Source organism: Hemicordylus capensis, chromosome 1 (genome assembly GCF_027244095.1).
Source record: "Hemicordylus capensis ecotype Gifberg chromosome 1, rHemCap1.1.pri, whole genome shotgun sequence".
Taxonomy (NCBI): Eukaryota; Metazoa; Chordata; class Lepidosauria; order Squamata; family Cordylidae; genus Hemicordylus; species Hemicordylus capensis.
Window position 1 is genome coordinate 252701005 of NC_069657.1, and position 22347 is coordinate 252723351.

The 22347-nt window shown below is 41.2% G+C and overlaps 1 protein-coding gene across 3 annotated transcripts in view; it reads right to left on the reverse strand.

Annotated features, from left to right (window-relative positions):
• The window catches only part of SPRED2 (sprouty related EVH1 domain containing 2), an 85603-nt gene that overhangs the window by 25881 nt on the left and 37375 nt on the right, over positions 1–22347 (reverse strand). For 2 of the 3 annotated variants that reach the window (XM_053284430.1, XM_053284432.1), the window contains exons 2-3: positions 2292–2469; positions 475–643 (exon numbers count right to left, since the gene is read on the reverse strand). In XM_053284430.1, the coding sequence (XP_053140405.1) occupies positions 475–643; positions 2292–2469 (347 nt within the window). Of the gene's footprint in view, positions 1–474; positions 644–2291; positions 2470–20942; positions 21041–22347 lie in introns of those variants that run through there. The other variant, XM_053284431.1, reaches the window with a different exon arrangement.

A 22347-nucleotide genomic window follows, 5' to 3' on the forward strand; every position in this document is an offset into this window, starting at 1 on the left:
GCCTACCGGTGGCCAACGTACCCGTGGCAATCTGGTAGTTGCTCACGAACTCTCGCTAGAGCTGCCATGCATGGGATTAGCCACGGATAGAGAATTAGATATATAGATAACAACAACAACAAAAAGTTATGAGACCAAAACAACAACAACAACAACAACACAAAAAGTTATGAGACCAAAAATTCTGTATTCATTGTTTGCAATTGGAGAATCTTCTAATATAAAAGGTTTCTTAGATGCTACAGAAGACTGAAAGCTGAATACCACTGAATGTGACTGAATCACATTCTTGCTTAATAAACTGCAAGCCAATACAAAAGCAGATACTTTGATCTAAAGAACAGCAAGCTGACCTTCGTGAAAGACAAGATATTCAACTAGTCTTCACATTGTGACAAAATTGTGTTGGGTTTTTTTCAAAAAAGAAAGCCACTTTGCAACAAAAATGAGAATGGTTGAAATGCTATTCAGTACCTTCAATAAGATCTTCAATGGCTTTCCTCACACCTCTATCAAATGCTCGTGCATCAGCAGGGCTTAGAAAAGTAAGCCCAAACTTTCTGTTGTCAACTTTCCAGTGATGAAATGTAGGGTTTGCTTTAGTGTAGATCAAGTCCTTCTTCACGTAGCATTCCAATACCACCTGGAATTTAAAGCACAAATAGGTATGGTGATATTTACAAGTGAAATGCATGGGTTTGTTACGAGTGGTTCACTACTACCTCTTGTTTACTCAAAATAAGCCACTTCTGTCTGCAACCGCTTTGGTGAAAGAATCTTTCTGCGCAGTAGTCAAAAAGAGCTGGCAAATAAGTCAAAAAGCTTCTGGCTTTACTGTTAGAACACCACCAGTCTTATGTTTTATACTACATTTTTAATTAGTTTTAATTAGTTTTAATTGTTTCAATGCTCTAACCTGGTTTTCAGGGTTTTAATTGTTCTTATTGTTTAATTGTTTTTTAAGATGTTTTAATTGTTAATTGGTGTTTATATTTATATTTCTGTTTTAATTGTTGTTGGTTTTAATGGTTTCTGTTTTAATTGTACAGAGCCTTTTTAGAAGGGCGGTATAAAAATTGAATAAATAAATAATAATTTTTATATCTGCTGTGACAGAGCCAGAACTTCCCTTTGCAGAATGGATACTCCCATTTTGGTTGTTTAATATTAAACAAGAACTGCTTCTTTCACACTATCCTAATACAAAAATAAATCTAGTTCTACTACTCTTGTAAGTCAGCTGAGACCATTCTGGGTTGGAAGGGGGCAAACAAGCTGAAGCTTTATATAGATAAGACAGAGGTGCTCTGGTTCAGTAAAAGCAGCAGTCCAAGTGGAGAGATAAACCTGGTCACATCCCCCCTGAAAGAACACATTTGTAGCTTGGGGATTAAATATGCAGAAACACCTCCACCTCTCCTAGGATAGAATCACTTTACTATTTATTTTGCCTTCCCCTGGAGTATGTAGCCACCCCATTCACCAAACAGTGATCCCATGGCTGCACAACCCAACCCCTTTCCATTGTTCAAGCATGCTGAACAATGACGTCAATGGTAAGGGCTCATGGTTATGTAGCAGAGGAGCTTAGGTTTAGTCACATCATAACGTACAAGTACAATTGAAATTTGGTAGTGCCATGGGGACACAGGTGACATTGCTTCACAGGCCAAATCCAACCCAGAGGTCACCAGCTAGCTACCTCTAGGTTATCTTGTAGGGGCAACTCTGTATATAAAACTTGCCTTTGGTAGGTGGGAACTGAATGATTCTTTCAGCCTCACAGTTTTAGATCTTCCTCCTCCCTGGATTGCCCCTTTTATATATGTACAAATAAACAGGATCTTTGGGTTCCATAAACAGCTACAGTGAGGAGCAGAGTGTCAATCCGCAAGACAAATTACCTGGGCATTTTTGCTCTACCAGTCTATATCTCAAACAGAAGATGGCATAAATAATTAATTGCCATTTTAAAAGCTTGAATTACTCAGTACAACGTGACTGACTGTCGATTATTTACACGTCAATCTGCTATGCAGCAGAACTACAGGATTTTAGAAGAATCAAGTGTCAGTTTCACTTCTTGGCATAGAAAGGTGTTAACTATGAACAATGAGGTTTAAACATTAATGCTGCGGCTACTATTTTTGGGAAACAATAGATAATGCTCCTTTGATTTGGAAGGAGATTGTTCTGCATGATATTCATGTAGGTCTCGTGACAGGTTAAGAAACTGTGTGCACTTGTAAAGGAAATCAGCCAAAAGCAGAGATTAAGTTAGATTCTGTTACCAGTTTGTCTTTCTGCCTTTCCCCATGGATCAAAAATCCACTTCTTCCATTGCCTTCTGGGCACATGACCTTGCAGACGCCAACTCTACTAAGACCGCCTCCTTCTTGTGGCAACCATCCTCCACTGGAGTCATCTCGAGTCATAACCACCGCTTTGACTCTCACAATATAGCTGTCACTGTAGCAGACAAAAGCAGGAGAGAATTAGAAAAGAGAGTAAATTTCATAAACATCAGCATTTATCATTTATTTTTATGAATATTTACATACCACTTTTCAACAAGAGAGAAAAATATTGTCAGACCTTTTGGGACAGAGAGCCTTCTAAAAAACACACACAAGGTAGACACCAGAAGTTATTATTTGCTATTATGGGTTATCACTATTATTACATTAGCAGGGTTGCTTAGTTAGCAGGAGTGACCTAGATCTACAGATCAGTCGTCTTCTGTAAAGGTACTTCCATAGCAGATGTGCTTTGCTGTCAGAGGCAAAAGACAGTAGAGCACCCAGGAACTGCGGATGTCCAAACATGCCAAAACACTTAGCATCTAACCACATCAGAAATACTTGAAACCTCTAAAGGCTGGAGTTCTTTTAAAGGGAAGAGAAAGAGAAAATCAAAGTCTGTATCACAAAGCCTTGCTCAGAATATTTTGTTTTAAATAAAAATGTACGTTTATCTTTATAAACTGGAGGGAGTAGAATGAGTATTCAAAAGGTTACAAGATTTTAGAAGTACTAGACTAGACTCTGGCCACCATCCTTGAATTAGTCTAAGCTGCCGCTTTTATGTAAAGCATTGGGGTGAGTAAGTGTGGTTAAAATGAGAGGGTTATGAAGGGGACTGGAGGCTGTGCTGGAGGGACAGATACCCAAGCCCTGGGACTGATGGATGGCAGCCATCATAGGCCTTAATACGCTGCCATGCCCTGAACCTTGGAACCCTTTCTGCCACAGTGCCCTTTAAAAGGAGAGGGTTAACAGTCTGTCACATTGCGCCTCATGGACACAATCCAACAGAAAGGAAGCATGGTCCACTGTACTCCAAGTCCTCCATCCAGCACTGATAAACACATTACTCAGTTTCTGATCCAGTTTGACGATTTCCTTTATTTTCCAAGAAGATAACAAACAGATCTAATGGGATCGCACTAGTCATATGCTGAACCAAAGCCACTTTCCAAAAATCCACAAAGTTGATGTAGCCTCATTGCAAAAAGACAGCCATCATGTGGACTATATTCCCAATAGTTACCCCTAAAAGACTGAATTTACACATCCGGAGGTCCCTGCTTCGGATCTTACCTCTGCCATTAACTCACTAGGGGACCTTAAGCAACTCATTCTCTCTCAGTCTCATCCTCCCATCTGCAATAAGGCAAGAATAATAAACCTGGCTGTTGAAAAGATAAGGTAGTATATGTGAAATGCGTCGAACACTTGAAAGCACTATAGATATGCTATTTATTGTTATATATGCATCATCAAATTTTTACTGAGAATCTTTTTTTTTTTTAAAGGTTCTCTCAGGCTAGTCAGCACTGAATTCCGATTCCTCAGTAAATTTATGTATTTTTAGCTGAAGACAACTCCCATCTTGTGAACTGGTCCACTCCCAGTCTCTGATAACTTGACTCCATATGGGAAAACTGCAAGGATTCATATCCCTGACAAACACAACTGGAAGTTAGGCATAGTTTCTGTGCTCTGCTTAATTTCAGTGATTTACCCCTCTGTATTCAGAACTAAAGTCTCGATTTCCTTCTCTCCCCACTTCCAAAGTATACTGCAAAGTGTTGCTAAGAGCGCTGAAAGTCTAATTTTGTACTCAACTGCATCTCTGTCTCAACACTGACACCGTGATATTGCCTTAAACCTGATCCAGGCTCACCAGGCCCCCCCACCCTCCGCAACCTTAGGAGAATTCTTTGTTCTCTTAGGAGTTGCCCTGCATTTTCTCTTCTGAGCAATGAAGCAAATCTCCTGTTATTACGGGCCATTTAGATCCTCTACCATTGAAGTATTGGACAAAACAGCATCCCATAAATCAACAGGAAAATGCAATTACAACCACTTGGTTTCAGGCACACAGAAAAAGAGATGGTAAACCATTGGTGGAATTACTGCTGATGCTGAGTAAATTGAAACTCAGTTGCATGGTAAAGTAAACTGCACATTTTCTGTTAAAATTAAAGCAGAAAAAGCAATAGTTTTCAGAATGGAAACACTAGAACCTTTTTCCAGGTCTTGAAGAGAAAAAAATCACACAGTGGTTGTGTAGCACAGGGATCCATGGTCTTAACTGCTCAAGACTCTCCGCTTCCCTTGAGAGTACTACATTTTAAAGGGATTTTCTAACCACTCAGTGATCTAAGCAAACAAGGGTAGTCATTTTATTACAGTAGCATGAAAATCAATCTACCTCAAAGCAGCACATGCTTGTCAGGGTCAGCTGGACCTACCATGGGAAATGTTCCTTCACGTCCCCAGAACTGCAGCTAGTGCAAAGATCTAATGTTATCTCTTCATATGACAGTCTTAGTTAAATTCTAAGACATGCCAGTATGATGACAGAAGCAGGTCCTGCTGTCATGTTGAAAGCCAGAGCCACACATTTAGGTTCTTCTGATTGTTTTGTGGATCTACTTCCCATTGCAGAACTTATATACTTCCTTGAATCAAGCTATTCTTATGGTAATGTATCATCTGGGCAGTTCACCCTAACTTAGGTTGCTTAGCTACTGTAGTCAATGGATATCTGTGGTTAAAAGATCTGGAAAAATGCAAGCTCCAGACTATCCAGCTGCCTGGCAACTTGTCAGTTCTTTCCACCACTATGTTTCAAGGTTCTTAGTTATTCTAGCCAGAACAAAAATAGTCATTCCTTCCAAGAGCAAAGAAGGCAGCCTCATTCCTACCAGGAAGGCAGCAAAATAGGGCCACCCACCATGTCTGTTTGCTGGAGGACATGCTATGCAAAAGCCATGATTGGAAAAGATTCATAACATATGAATACCTCTGGTTATGCAGACTGTCACACCAACACCCGCCAAAATGTGTTCCAGGCTCAGTCTAATTAATATATTATTAAAATGAATAACCTTTGGTTTACAGGGGTAGCTATTGGTATGGCAGTTCCAATAGACCTCAAAAAAGTGAGGAAATTCGATGGTCCATGATGTTCACGCCATGGGGACATGAGACCCAATGTCTAGTCAGATATTGTACTGGCCTACAAAATCATAACCCTGGAAACACAATTTGGCTAGGCCTTCCATACTCTAATCTACCCACTGAATGAGCTGATGGCAATATCAAAAAATGTTTTTAAAGAGTTTGGTAACATGTGCCTCTGAACATATGGTGAATGATGTTACCTCAGCAGGCAACAACTATGATCAGCACAGTTAGTAAAAGAAACTAATGGAGGACCTAGCCAAATTATGTTCCCATGGTTATGATTTTGTAAGACAGTACAATATCTCAGACTGAGAATCAGGTCTTATGCCCCCATGGTGTGAACTTCATGGGCCAAATTTCCTTGCTATCAAAGAAAGTCTATTAAAAGATATATTTTCCCCAAAAGCTGAGTCAACCTGGGCTTTGCTGTTAGCTAGCAAAACCTCTCACTGTAAATTGTCACATCATTCTATTTTCCATGCATGATTTCATGTATTTTCCCACAGATTCATTAAAAAACTGACACACTTGTTCAGCAGGCGATTTTGAGCTTTAAAATGCCTGCTTCAGCATGAATAATGCAAAGAGAAAGCTCTGAGAAATGGGGGTGGGGGGTGAGTGTAACAACATGATAGAATGCTGCTTTACTCATCTACTCATAAGACACAGGCATTCCCATGCCTGTGCAATGAAAGTAGTCTGGTCCCCAAGAAAACTTGTATAAATGACAGACAGCAACCTGACACCCAAATGAAGTTAAACAAGCATTTATGTTGGATTTTCAAGGATTGAGCAAACACAACCAACTTAAATCAGATTTAGAAGCTACTTTACTGGGTACTACAAATGCAAGAATCACTTCTATTTCTGAATACCTAATAAAGGGGGGTAATATCCACATCAGTAACATGGATCTTACTTTTCATCAAATCTATATTATAGAATGAATGCACACAAATCCACTAGGGATGCACACGAAACAGATTTTGCATTCTGTTTCGAGTTCAAAATGAAATGCAAATGGCCAAAATGTTCCAAGTCTTCCGGCCATAGGGAACAATGGGGAAACTCGAAATACCCATTCTTTCCCACAGGTAGCTCCTAAGGTGTATTGGGGTGGTAGTGCATGATGGGTGCTACCTACCACCCAACCCACAAAAGAAATGGGCAAGCAGCAATTTTAAACAAACTTTTAATCTTTTCCCCAACCCCCTTCCCCTGTGACCCTATGGGAGTTTTTGGGAAAGGTTAAAATTGGCTTAATAGCTCTCTTGGCCAATTCTTTTATGGATTGAGTGATAGGTAGCATCCATCATGCCCTACCACCAAACCCACATTGAGCTACCCATGGGCAATAATGGGGTATTTTGAGTTCCCCCATTGTTCCTTATGGCCGGAATAATCTGCACTCAAGAGTGCAATGCATTTTGTAACCCTGCCTTGAAAAACACTGCAGAAGCTCACAGAAAAGCGAATCTGTCACTCCTAACCCAGAACACACATTTCAAAGACAGTCCATATGCATCACTGGCCCAGAATCTGGCACAAGTTGCTCTCTTACACACAAAATTGTGACTCCTTATTTCCTAGCATTGCAACAGCAGCACTCTTACTTAGCAATTTGCATAGCTATACACTCAACTAGAGCAACTTCAGCCTCATTTTGAGTTGACTGAGTACATCTTGCAATGCAGATTGCGGAGCAGACCAGTACAGTGAGTGAAGCACAAGTTAGTCTCAAGGCCAGACATGGAGCTCATCACAGCAATCACCAGGAAATATTACACACACACACACACACACACACACACACACACACACACACACACACACAGCCAATGTCCATTTCTTGCCACAACACTATCTCACAAACAATCCAAACCACATCTCAAGGCAGGCAGGCATCCAAGTTCTGCCTTTGTTAACCTGAGCTCCAGCAAAACCAGATAGTTATAGCAGCAATAGCACAATCTATTGTACTCAGTGCTGAGAAAAGAAAACCAAAAAATCAAACTTTCCATGATTTGTTCCTCCTCTCCTGATGTTAGCTCTTCAAGAGACTATAAGGGCTCTCTCTGCCTGTATTCAGTGCCTTTAAATACATTTTGAAATTCTCTCATTTTATGTTCCCCCTCCCTCCTCCCTCCAGTGTTGCCCATGACAACATAATTTGTATGATAGCAAGGCAATTAAGAAGCAAGGAGATCGTAAGCCAATCAGAAGCCAGTGCCAGAAAACCAATCAGCAAGGGAAAAACAGGCCTTCAAAATGGTGCTCAGAAAGTCAAAACATTTCAACTGAAATGTGGATTTTTTGGGTGTTCTCTTTTGAGCTCTAAATGGCCTGTTTTGAGTTGGAAGATTTTGCCTTTGGAACATTCTGCGCATCCTTGAAATCTACATATCCACTAAATAATAAAAGCATGCATGGATTTCTGTTAAAATTTCATATGATGTATTGCTTAACCTATTTTGAGAATTGTTTATTGAGCAGTTTTTCAAGATTTAAAATGTGTTGTATTTCCCCTTAATGTTGATTTATATCGCATTTATATTGAATCTGTTTCAGAACCATAATAAACAGTAGCAGGGTTGATAAAAATGGATGATTTGGTTTAAAAAATAAAGAAATTAGATTTTTAAATTTAAATTGGAATTTTTTGAATTAAATTTATTTTAAAAAAAACAAAAAACCAATGCCTAAAGAACCTAGGTCAAAGATATCATAATGAAATATTAACCATAACTTCTAACTATATTTTAGGAACATGTTAACAGCAGTATATGCGGATGATAGATAACAGACCTGATCAGCCCTATTCTGCAGGTGTTTTGTACATGCAAAACAAACACACAAACAGCCCTTGCTTGCTCGCTCTCAAAAGTGCAAAGACAAAGAAGGTCAATGAATGAATAGAGGATTTGGCACGGTGGTGGAATAAATCAATGCAAGGAGGAAGGGTCTAGATATGGGCAGGGAGGAGAACAGAAAGTGAAACCAGAAGTGAACAGAACGTATTCATGTAATCCTGAGGAAAGCTTTTCTGAATGTATCCTCCACTGTAGAAAGGAAACATCTATCATGGCAGCAGGCCATAAAAGAGACCTGATTTGGGAACATTTTAATGAAGTTCCTATACCTGTTGGTAAGAAAGGCATGTGTGTGAGAGGGAAACAGTGCAATGATGAAATGCAAGGCCTGGTTGCCCTAATGAAACAGCATTAAGTGTGTTCCTATTACAGTGTGTACCTACCTTCTAAAAATGAAACCTGAATCTCTCTAAATATGCATTGTTATATTAGACAACAAGAATATACTTTTATAGAAAATGATGATTAAATAGAATCTTCCCGAGTAGTAATTTAAATCATTAAAATTGAGTCCTGTGAAGAGATTTAAATCAAATCAACCCTGAAGAGTAGAATATTTGGGGATTTTTTATTTTTTTATTTGGTAAAGGCATTGTGGAATAATCTTAATTTTTGCCCCAAAGAACTTTCCCTTTATCTTTCAGACATCAAAAGAAGCAACTTTCCAGATTATTGGCTTTAGGCATATCCTTTATGTATTCCTCAGAAAGCAGAGGGTTTTAGCCAAGAAACAGAATATAAATCAAAGGAACACATATTTTTCTAAATGTTTAAGCCCTTCAACTTCCTATTTTATTTGAAAAGAAACAAAGATATTTAACAAAAATTTAAAATAATATTTAGTTTCCTATTACTACAGGCAAGCTGTGTCTAAACTCCTTCCTAAAAGTATTTAATAATTTTAGTAACGGTACTTGTGGAGAATTCACTTTTCTCTCGTGTTTATGGGGTTAATTTGGTCTTTCCAGTTATGAGATTTCCCTTCAAGAGTGTTTGAGGAGACACGGGGTATTTAAGAGAACATCATCTTCATTATGAATCCCATCGCCCACTGAGATCATCCGGAGAGGTTAGTTTCCAGTTGCCACTAGGTCGTCTGGTGGCCACATAAGGACAGGCCTTCTCTGCTGCTGTCCCGAGATTGTAGAATGTGCTCCCTACTGAAATACAAGCCTCCCCATCTCTGACAACTTGAAGCACTTGAAGACTTATCTCTTCACCCAAGCTTTTTAATCTGACTCTGGTTTTAAATTTTTAACAGATTTTTATTTTCTATTTTAACCTGTTTTATGTCACTGTAAACTGCCCGGAGACAAAAGTTTGGGGCAGTGTACAAATCTGATAAACAAACAAACAAAAAGAGACAGGTTTGGCTGCAGTAGGGCAAAGTCTCTGGATTTGATACTTTTATGTGGATCTATCACTCAAAGGACAGTAGGAATTCAGAGGTAAGAGGAAAAAGCAAAATGAGGGACTGAAATGTCCCCAAAGTATCAGACAGTTATTTATAGAGTGCTTTTATGGCATTCAAAGTTCTTCATGTACATTATTTCATGAATCCTTGCAACAACCCTGTAAAAACTAGGTCAGTAGTATCTTCCCATTTATCAGATTAGAGGCTCAAATAGAGAGTGGCTAGCCTAAGGCAGCTTAATTCACAGCAGTGATAATCTCAAATTTACACTACAGCTCACTACCAGATGCAGTGTGCAATCCTATGTTTACTGTGAAGAAAGGACAATTGAATTCAGTGGAGCTTACTTCTAAGCAGGCATGCATATGATTTCAGCTATAAGCATATAATTCAAAACATGGGGTCATGTTTTAAAAAGACTCATGGGGTCTTTTTAAGTAACCCATGTAAACACAACAGTTTTTAGGGAAGTATCACCTTCATTGGTTTTTTGAAGTGGAGAAAACTCCAAACTTGTTAAACCTCCAAAATAACTGTTTTGCTTATAGTTTAAGAATGATTAGGCAGAGAATGCTAAACACAAAGGAGAACCATGTGGCACCTTAAAAAACATATCTATTGTGGCATAAGCCTTCATATGCCAGACCCCACATATCATGAAAATCAGAAAGTCAGTTTGCAGATCCACACAGGTAGATCCCAGGGGGTGGAGAACGCATGGGGAGAAAAACCACCACTACTACATTTCTACCCCATCATATTTTGCCAAAGCACCTCAAAAAGCAGCTTATAATAAAATATTTAAAAATAAATAAAAGCAGTAATTTAAAAAGCAGCAATGTGTGTAACATGCAAAATATCCACACTTATCATTTAATACACACACACATAAATACAAAGAATGAGAATTAATTGCTATTTCAGACGTTAGCCTTAACAAACAACAAAAATAATGGAAAATAAAACAATGATTAAATGCTTTATATTAGATTAAGCTACTCATAATCATAACTGTTGCTTGAGCAACTTATATAGCTTAATACTGGTCTCCAGTTCTGATACATTCCCTCAAGATCTCCATCCAGTCTCCAACAGGCTGACAATTTTCCAGTTTAGAAATCTCTCAGTTTAATCAGCCCTTCTGATTAAGGTAGCATTTAATGCTTCGCCCACACTAACCTTTGCTGCAGTCAATACGTAAAGAACACTTTCACAATAGTCAATCAAAATATTTTTGTATAATTTGAGACACATACCTTTTTATTATAATTTGAAAAGTGCAATCAGCACCTGGATCACTAAAAACCAAAATTGCTTTGCCAGAGGGCAAAGCCACTACAGTTATGTAAACAAACCACAAACAACTATTTCTGGTGGTTACAGTGCCAACAGCTTCCATCCTCACTCTTATGAATTCTATTGATCTTCCATAGGGACATATACAATTTTCAGTATGCCATTTTCAGATTGTACTCTTGCAAATTTAATGAGGGTGTAACATTTATTCCTTGATTAACTACAGGAGAAACATTAATCGTGTACTCGCCATCCATGGTTTCGCATATCCACAGCCGGGTCGCGTCAGTGTGTGTGTGTGTGTGGGGGGGGGACCCGGCACTAAAGGGTTAAACTCATGTGTAAGGGTGGCTGGAAATGAAGTTGGAGGTCATTTCCGGCCATCATTTTGAGTTCGGGAGCCATTTTGGGGGGTGGAAATGAAAAAAGCAATTTGCATCTGAATTTTGGCAACTTTTGGACACATGGAGGGACTCCTGAAGGATAGTGGGGCATGGTAGGGCACTTAATTTTCATTTTGAGGGTGATTTGGGGGCAATTATTTCAAGTCTGGTAACCTAACCCCCCATTTACATTGACTTGAATGCACCATCATTTGCAGATTCACTATCCACACACCCTTCCCTCATGGAACAGAACCCCCACGTATAACGGGGTTCTTCTGTATAAGCACACATTATCTAAGGATATTCTATTGCAGATCTCTTCCTCATTTCACCTTGGATCTCTTTCTGAGGGGTGTTTGCAATCATCTGTAGAACATCATGCAATTTTAATATTGGTTTTTAACAAACAGAAAAAGAAACTAATTGCACAGCTTCTGTCTTATTTTAACAAATTTTTCTGCTTCAATGTGTATGTGTTCACACACATGTGCTTTAACTGGAGTCTGATACTACAGTGATCTCTGACCTGTACTACATGCTCATAAAATAGCATAAAACCCTATTTTAGTAGAGTCTGTCATCCAAAATTGGACCTCAGCCATTCTTTATAATCCTCCAATTTTCCTTCCAGTTTAAATTCTTCCACACAGATTACTGATTTCTGGGAAATTATACTTAAGGGAGATATGAATATGCTGCATACTGTGGAGCCGCAGGGCTCAACATATCACAGGCACCAGGGAACCATGGCACCTAAAATTTTGACTGCTTTGCCTAGAATAGTACAATCTCTATTTGTCCCAGGCAGCCCTGTTTCTGTTCTAAGTATTTTACTTGTAAAGGGGATAAAGAGAAGTTATTCACACACGGACACAGTGTCCATCACAGAGTCTGGTAAGGTTGCCACATGTCCATTGGCAGATTTCTACAGCCAAAGAAAAGTGGCCAAGACCTGCTGTAGAGCCATGTGAGCACTGTTCCTAAGCCCCTGAGCAGAAGATTTTAGTTAGTTGGTTGGTTGTTAAATTTATATACCGCCTTTCATTAAAAACAATCCCAAGGTGGTTTACAAAAGTTATAAAACATATAATAAAAATGACAGTTAAAAGTATTAAGCTAAAAATATGAAAACAAATCCGATTTAAAATATATAAAATACAAACAAAAACTGTACACGGATAAAAACACACAGAAGCAGCAATAAAACAATCATGAAAAGGCCTGGATAAAAAGCCAAGATTTAACAAGCTTTCTAAAAACTGTGATGGAGTCCGAGGAGCGAATGGCCACTGGGAGAGCAGTCCAAAGACTGGGGGCAGCAGCAGAGAAGACCCTCTACTACCTAGCCTCCCTGATTGTCGGCACCCAGAGCAGAGCCCCCTCAGATGATCCTGTCACGCAGGCAGCAACCCTTGGGAGCAGGCGGTCCCTCAAGCATCCCGGGGCCAAACCATTAAGGGCTTTAAAGGTCAAAACCAGCACCTTGAATTGGACCCGGAAACACACTGGTAACTAATGCAGCTCTTTCAAAATAGGTGTGATGTGATCACACCGGACAGCTCCAGATAGAACCCTAGCTGCCACATTTTGCACAAGCTGCAGTTTCCGGATATTCTTCAAGGGCAGCCCCATGTAGAGCATGTTACAGTAATCCAGCTGTGACGTGACTAAGGCATGGGTAACTGCGGCTAGATCTGTCTTCTCGAGAAAGGGACACAGCTGGCGCACTAGCCAAAGCCGTGCAAAGGCAGCCCTGGCCACTGCCTCCACCTGAGATTCCAAAAGCAGAGCTGGGTCCGGTAATAACCCCAAGCTGCGTACTTGCTCCTTCAAGGGGAACATAGGAACATAGGCAACTGCCATATACTGAGTCAGACTACTGGTCTGTCTAGCTCAGTATTGTCTTCACAGACTGGCAGAGGCTTCTCCAAGGTTGTAGGCAGGAATCTCTCTCAGCCCTCTCTTGGAGAAGCCAGGGAGAGAACTTGAAACCTAGATGCTCTTCCCAGAGTGGCTTCATCCCCTGAGGGGAATATCTTGCAGTCCTCACACATCAAGCCTCCCATTCATATGCAACTAGGGCAGACCCTGCTTAGCTATGGGGACAAGTCATGCTTGCTACCACAAGACCAGCTCTCCTCTCCTAAGGAGTTCAACCCCATCTAGAACAGGTAGAATCAGCTCATCCCGATTGGCTCTCCTACTGACCAACAGTACCTCCGTCTTGTCTGGATTCAGTCTCAGTTTATTAGCCCACATCCGACCCATCACGGCTTCCAATCCCCGATTCAGGACATCCACCGCCTCCCTAGGATCAGGTGACAAGGAGATTCTGGCAGACGTGCAGTCTCTGCTGCACCCGCCACTCTGTCCCCCCCCGCCCCCCGGTTGGAAAGATTGCCGAGCTTTCGCCCTATCTGGCCGGGTCGCTGCTGCCACCTCCCGACTGCCAGGAGGGATGGGAGGGACAGGGATGGGGCAGTGCCCCCCCCGGCGGCGGCTCCCCCCCCCGGCAGCCCAGAGAACAGAGTTGGGGGCAGGGAGGAGGATGGGAAGTAGTGGTGGATCCCCCTGGCAGGGGGGTGGGTGGGTGAAAATTATTGGAGAAAATGTTTTTGTGTGTGTACATTTATTTATTAATATAGTGTGATTGAGTGAGTGTTATGTGCACACACTCCCTCAGTGCGGCTGCCAAGGACAAATCTCTCTCAGCTCACTACTTTTAAAAATCAGAGGGAACACTGCATGTGAGTGTCCACAGCAGTACTACGGACCTAATAATAAAAGCTGTACCAGAACCTAAAGAATTGATGGCAAAGAACAAAGTAGCAAAAGCTTGGGAGCCAGGCATGCTATAGTATAATCAGAACACGACTACTGATGGCTTGCAATCCATCCATATATTATTTTAAAACTTCCACATCCCATCCCTCCAGTACAATACTGCTTGGGGCGGCTCTCAGCAGTAAAATAAAATATAAAAACTTTAAATGAAATAGAACAAATAAAACACACTGTTAAAACAAACCCAATTAAAATTAAAGACCCATCAGGCTGTAATAACATGCATTAAAAACAAGTAAGTTTTAAAATCTTTCTTAAAAGCCCTTAGGGAGGAAGCATGGTGAAGCTCTTCTGGGAGGGCATTCCAGAGCCAAGGGGCCATAACCAAAAAAGCCCTGTCTCTTGTGCCCACCAACCAAATCTGTCAATGGCGGGGCCATGAGCAGGGCTTGAGATGATAAGCAAGGGCCCTGGCAGATTCAAATGGGCAAATGCTGCTCTACAGATACCCCAACCCCGAATGTGGTCTGACATTTTTAAACTATGTTGGTATATAGAGCTTTGGCATCCATTAGTTGTCAGGTTGATGACTGGCGGTTCCTCAGGAAGTCAGTAGTGCCCTGCAAATAATGACAAGTATTGGCAGCATAAGGCCCAAGGATGGAATGTATATAGCCATTCTACCACCTAATGGCGCAGTGGGGAAATGACTTGACTAGCAAGCCAGAGGCTGCCGGTTTGAATCCCGGCTGGTATGTTTCCCGGACTATGGGAAACACCTATGTTGGGCAGCAGCAATATAGGAAGATGCTGAAAGGCATCATCTCATACTGCGCAGGAGATGGCAATGGTAAACCCCTCCTGTATTCTACCAAAGACAACCATGGGGCTCTGTGGTCGCCAGGAGTTGATGGCACACTTTACCTTTACTGTTATAGCACCATCAATAGTGTTTTAGTTGGTGCTATAATACCATAGAGGTGTTCTGTTTGTGCATTTTGGCTAGCTGATAGAAGACCTCTGGTCAAAGCGCGCGCACACGCACACACACACACACACACATACACTGATCCTTCACATCTGTGCAAAATTCCTTCATCAGGTTACAGAATTCTATCAGGTATTCCTCAGTAGAGTCCAAAGATAGTGACCTGTAAATATGGTGTTGTAGAGCAGTCTTTCAGATTCCCCTGCGTAGTCCAATGCTCTCATGAAAGCAGCTTCTGATGGTAAACTTTGTTCCAAGGTTGTGGATGGCATCCTGTTCTGTAATCTGTACATGAGATTATTTAGCAAACAGTGCTGCCGGCTGATTACCTCAGCCTGTGCATGGCACCAGAATGTTTAGCAGTTAAAGGGATGATCTTGACTGTGAATTCAGAGATAGCTCTCTGGTTTTCAATAAAAGTGACTGGAGAGCTCAAACTCTTAAGATCTTCCCATTTTTAATTGAAGTAGAGTTTCTACTAGCCAAGATAGCAGACAGCCTAAACTGATAATCTCTTAAATGGATTTCATTTCATAGTCATGGTCTTGCGGTCTTCCATACCAAAAATAAGCACTGAATTTGGTTACTGTCAGTGAGAGGAGATTTCATAAAGTGATTCATTACTGCTTGTTGAAATCCCACACTCTGCAAATTGTTGTTTGTAATTTCAGCATCCATGTATTTTCATGCTCATGAGAAAAGTTAGAGAATATTTTCCAAGGTCAAAAACAATTCCAGAGTTGTAACTTTACATACATTGAGTTACTTTGAACTGGCATGTACAGAACTGTCACTATTTTTCGTATGGATGCATGAAGCCACAAATTCCTACACTGTCCATTATGACCAAACTGAGTTTTGTGGAAGCATGAACCCCCTTATTTCTAGAGAGAAATATCAAGCATAGAACAAAACATTCGGCAGGGCAATAAGCTTTAAGAATGGAGAGCTCTTAATGACTCCACGATTTACAATGGCATAATCATCTGGCTCTAAAGCACCCATTCAGCAAAACAACCTTATATAGTGTTGGAGGTCAAAGGTGGAGGTTGTTAAATGGGAACAGACAAAAGGAAAGGGCGGAATCCAATAAAGAGGCAAATTAAAGGCTGAAACTCCATTCAGAATCTGCGCTAATTCCATTCAGCATCTGCATTCACATGATGTAATGGAAGAAAGGAGTGAACCCAGTTTGATCCAATTCAGCTTCACATTCTCAGAAAGAGCATATTTTATTGGCAGACTGGTGGGTATATAGATTTTGAAATTCTAACCTTCTTTGAAGATTAACATTCTCTTAAGTGCATTGCAGAACTCAAAACTGAGTTCTGAGAACAAAGCAGAGAACAATTTGTTAGGGGGCGGCTAACATTTTTATTTTATTATTATTATTACTCCTCCTCAAGCCTGGAGGAACCATTTAACCACTCAATTAAGAGTCCCCCCCCCCATTTAAAGTGATCTATTTTTTTCATTGCCATCTTTGTGTACACCCACATATGCTGAAAATCAGTTCAAAGTAGAGATGCAAAACATTTTTTTTCATAATGGCATTATTCATTTAAGGGCATCGTTTTACGCATATAAATACAGAACTCAAGGATTTAAAAGTAGTTCTGTTTTTAAAGAACAAAATCCTATCAACACAAGATGCAGATTATGATGGTAGAGTTTTGGACTGTATATAGCACATATATATATATCACCCTGAGTGTGGCAGGGAGGGTAATGTTTCTCAAAGTTATTTCAAGTTAAAACAAATTCCTTGCATGTAGTATACTAGGACAGAAAGGTTTAATGCAGACCTCCCTGATGTTTGTGTTTACTATGCACAGTTCTACTCTACCATCTCATTTTGTATGATGTGCAGAATGGTTATAAATCACTTTGAAAATTTTAGTGGTAACTTAGACCAATACACTGAATTAAAATCCCAAACTTCATTTGCACTGAAGCTGAGTGACCAGAACACTTAAAAAAAAGAAGGTGGCTGAATTACTCTGCAGAAGGGACAGAAAAAACCCACCTTCTCTGCTGCTATTGTGCAAGCAAAGTGTTAAGCAGGGGTTCTTCTGGGCCACGCACAGGGCTTATGTTTGATTCTCTACAACACAAGCCAACCTTAGGAGACTGAAATGTTTTGCTTTATCACTATGGATAAATCTGCTAACACCACAAAAAACTATTTGCCAAGAATGGAGATAGTAGAAGATGTTTGGGATATGCAAAACTCATCTCATAAGGTAGTGTATATCCAGAAAGTATTGTGACATGTTAATTAAGATTATTATTATACAGCACTGAAAGGTCAGATCTACTTCAGGTCTTCAACTCTGGATATCTGATGTGTGTTCCCCAATGGGATCTGAACTGTGTTTTTTTTTAAATAATACATTTATATCCCGCTCTTCCTCCAAGGAGCCCAGAGCAGTGTACTACATACTTAAGTTTCTCTTTCACAACAACCCTGTGAAGTAGGTGAGGCTGAGAGAGAAGTGACTGGCCCAGAGTCACCCAGCAAGTCTCATGGCTGAATGGGGATTTGAACTCGGGTCTCCCCGGTCCTAGTCCAGCACTCTAACCACTACACCATGCTCCTTTATCCAAGGAATGGCAAAGAAAAAATGATTTCTTTTAAAGATATCTGTTTTATTTATATATTTATTTAATATTTTATATCCTGCTCTTCCTCCAAGGAGCCCAGAGCTGTGTACTACATACTTAGGTTTCTCCTCACAACAACCCTGTGAAGTAGGTTAGGCTGAGAGAGAAGTGACTGGCCCAGAGTCACCCAGCTAGTCTCATGGCTGAATGGGGATTTCAACTCGGGTCTTCTCGGTCCTAGTCCAGCACTCTAATCACTTTGGGGAAAAATGTGCTGCATCTGTTCTTTGAACTGATTTTCATCATATGTGGGTGTACACAAAGATTTTAATGAACTGTTTGTGGCTTAATGAGGAAAATCTTTGAAAAGGTCCCCCCATCCCGCACATTGTGATTAGCATTATGTAAATGGCTGAGAGGTTTTTTATTTTGGCTAGTATCCCCCCCCCCCATCTAATTATGTTATTGTTTATATGGTTTTAGATTTTGTTTGTTTTGAAATAAAAGAAAAAAAATCAGAATTGAAAAGCTAAGTGTTCAACTTCTCTACCTCTTATGTCACAACGTACCATAAGACAGGGACCGTGTTCCCTCTAATTTTTATCATCAGTGAGTGGAAAAGGTTTTGTTCTGGGTGGCAGTACGTGCACATAGGTCTCTCTTGCTCACCCCCCCCATACCAGGAAATGATCAATGCACCACATTTTAACCTCTCCCGCCCCCCAGTTCTTCTAGCTACACTCCTTTCCATCTCCAAGACACACACAGTCCCTCTAGCGACACTGCTTTCCTTCCCAACTTGGGAACCAATCTTGCTCTTTAAGTTCCCCGGTCCTCCCTGTGCCACCTCCTCCGTGGCTGCTGCTCCCAAGTCCCCGCCCCTCCCCCCCCCCAATTGCTGCATGGGCTCTTGCCCTGGCAAGATTAGGGGAATACCTCCGCTCTGCTCAAAATGCACCCCTCTCCACCACCACCACCAGTTTTTAGAAGAGAAAGGAAGCTGATCGGGGCCCTGCTACACCTGGGCTCTGTCATAGCCGAGGGAGGAAGGAGGTAGTCCCCCGATCTTGCAGTCATGGGGGGAACCTCGGGATGGGAGCAGCAGCCGTGGAGGAAGTGGCAAAAAGCACAAGGAAAAAATCCTTACCAGCGGCAGCAAGTGCGAGATGGAAGTGAGCGGCTGTTTGTGATCGTTGCGTGGAGGGGTTGGGCTTTGTGCATGCGTTGCTTAGAGGGAAGATTGTACAGCGATGGGCTAGCTACATTCTTAAATGATACTTAAACACCCTCCCGCAACCCCCCCGCAAACTGGAATTCCAGTCTGTTCATATAATCAAAGCCAGACCCTATCGCCAGAATTAAAATGTATTCACTTTGTCCAATATGGAAGTTTCTGGGATTAGTAAGGAAAAGCAAGGTACTGTCAGAGATATCTAAGCAGTTAAAAGGACACAAGAGCTCCTGCCTGCAAGGTCCTTCCCATTTGTTTTAATGGAGGAAGTTGGAGGGCAAAATAGTTCAGTGGCTGCTGGCATTCTGACTATATTACTCAATAGTACTGCTCAGGAGTTACTTTAAAAGACTACTAAATTTCAATAGGACTTCCTATAGTAAATTTAGACAAGATGTCAGCCAGTGTGTTCAGAGCACACAGAACTAAGGACTGGATGAAAGATCATATTTCAGATCACTGAAGATTTGGAAAACCCCTAGGTTTTGCTCAAGGGTCCTCAGACAATTACTGTTTGTTTGTTTTTTAAGGACAGTCCCTTATAGGAATATGGTTAATATCTTATTTACATGACAAATCACTGATTAAAAAAGGGGAGAATGTCAACATCATTTGACAACAAAACATCTTGTAGCATCACCAGTACAAACACCATTTTAGCATAAGCTTTCATCACTAAAATCTGTTGGCTTTTAAGGTGCCACAATACTACTATTTCCCCCCCTTTTTCTTTTTTGCAGCAACAGATTAACTCTGGAAACTGTCAGAGATGAGCTACCACATCTGTTTTTTCCTGGGGCTGAACTGCCTGATAAGACATCCCGAAAGTATATCTATAGCTAGTATATATTTCCACATCCTTATGCTATTAGTCAATCAATACTAATTACAGGGAGAGAAAATAGGTTCAGAAAGGCACTGTACTTTACCAAACAGTATCTCGAAGGATGAACTGGGGGCGGGGGGGGGGGGAGAGACCGCTATCCCAAAACATTTTCACTGAATCTCACTTTTGTTTTTGTGGCAAGGTTCTCCACCGATAAGGCAATGAAACCAATAATAGAAATTTATCAGGATAGGCATGATAAAACGAAAGATGGCAGAGAGAAATGGTGAAGCACGGAGAGGCTGTTTTGGAATTGGGCTCTGGTGTTATAGGAACACTTTTGCTTGTTTGAAGCCCTGATTGGGCTCTAAAGATCCAAGGGATTGCTGGCTTACAGTGAAACACCAAGTGTCGCTGCCAGCAGTGTTGGCAGCAAAATGCTTTACTGGTGTAGCCGTTGGTAAGACTTGCTGAGCCAGTCAGCAATGCTCTATCATCAGGCCATTAGCAACACAGAAGTATCAGCAAACAGTTCCATAAATGTATGTGCATGCATTTGCTACGATTTTCTTTATTTAAAGGCAGTTGAAAATTGGCAACTGTTTTCCCCCTCCTTGGAAGAAGCCATCCAGTTATCACAACATATATTTGTTGGCAAAGGCTAATTTTTCACAAGCTTAATCTAGTTGTCACTTTTCTTTTTACAAGCAACAGATTCATAATCCAAAGATTTTTAATTGCCTCACAGCTAATATAGAAGTATGCTCCCAAATTGTATGCTTCAAAACCTGATTCACTGCTTCCACCTTTGCCCTACTCTTGAACAGGTTGCATTCGTCTCATCTCTACCTTCTAATTCTGGTCATATAAACACGTTATTCTCATTAATGTGACAGTAAAATAAGAGTAAAATATGCCTTCCTTCCACAACAGACCTCTGCAGGATTTACAGATTTTTAAAGGAGACTAGAGCAGGAGAAAGAAAGAGAAGAGGAAAAAAAACACTACATGAATGCGCGCGCACACACACACACACACACACCAAACCTAAAAAGGGGAATGCACATACCTTCCATCAGATGCCATTTCCTCTACATTTTATACCCCAGCATGCACCATTTTGCCACGATTGCCACAATAAACCATAGGATAAAATGGACTGCCTTGCTGACTCGAATACCAGCTGGTTAGCAGAAAAGTGGCTTCCCCCATGCATGATTCAGTCTCCTTGACAAATATACTGCATTGTACTAGATGAGTCATCAGAGGGCTATTCTGCATTTTATAGGCCAGTTGCGTAGTTCCTCATATTTCAGCATCCTGATTCCCACAATGAATTATACCAAACTGACCGAACATACCTCCACCTCACTGTTAATTTCCTCCGCTTGGGGGAAATATCCTACCCTTTTTAGAGGAGTAGGCTTGCAATGATTTACAGAATTTAAAGAGAACACAGGCAGGCCACGACTTCATTGTCCTGAAATACTTAAAAGCCTCAACAGCGTTTCTAACGCAAGGACAACTAAGCTGAAGCACATGGAGCTTTCCATCCACTTGGATGTAAAGTACTGAAGAACGTAGGGAGCTGCCTCCTATGCAGCCGGTCCATTAGTCTACCTAGTTCAGTATTGTCTACTCCAGGGATTCTCAACGATGGGTCCCCAGGTGTTGTTGGACTTCAACTCCCATAATCCACAGCCAAAGGCCATTGGGGCTGGGGTTTATGGGAACTGAAGTCCGATAACATCTGGGGACCCAACGTTGAGAATCCCTGGTCTACTCTACCCTGACTGGCAGTGGCTCTCCAAGGTTTCAGGCAGGAGTCTCTCTCTCAGCCCTACCTAGAGATGTCAGGGGCTGAACCTGGGCTCTTCTGCATGCAAACAGATGCTCTTCCATGAAGCTAATGGACCCCTCCCCAAGAGGAGCATCTCCCTCACTGCTTTCATATTTTGTGTCAATGCAATTTCGATGATGGTGTGCAGCCAACAGATCTAAGGACACGATTCTTGCTGGGCATGCAAGAGATCCTAAGGTCCATTTCCAGGGAAGCCTATGTGCCAGGGAAAGCAGGCATCATATGTTTAAGGGAAAGGATTCAGAGCACCTGCTTTACATACAGAAGGTCTCAGGTTCAGCCCCGGGGATCTTGAGGGAGAGCTAGCAAAGACCTGCTTGAAACTACCAACGTTTTGCTCCTGTTCACTCCCCCTACCCCCAGTGTATGACTTGGTGCTGCCCTTCATTTTGCTGTAGGTAAGAAGTTCCCCACTTTGGATCCCCAGAGAATGTCAGACTACAACGCTTATCAACTCCAGCCATGAAGGCCATTGTGGCTTGGGTTGAGGAGGGTTGTAGTCCAACCACATCTGAGAATAAGGTTGGGAATCCCTGCTACAGGCTGAACAGCAGCCTGGTTTGAAATACTGAAGGGTTGGACTACATATTACCCTTAGTAAATCAAATTCCCA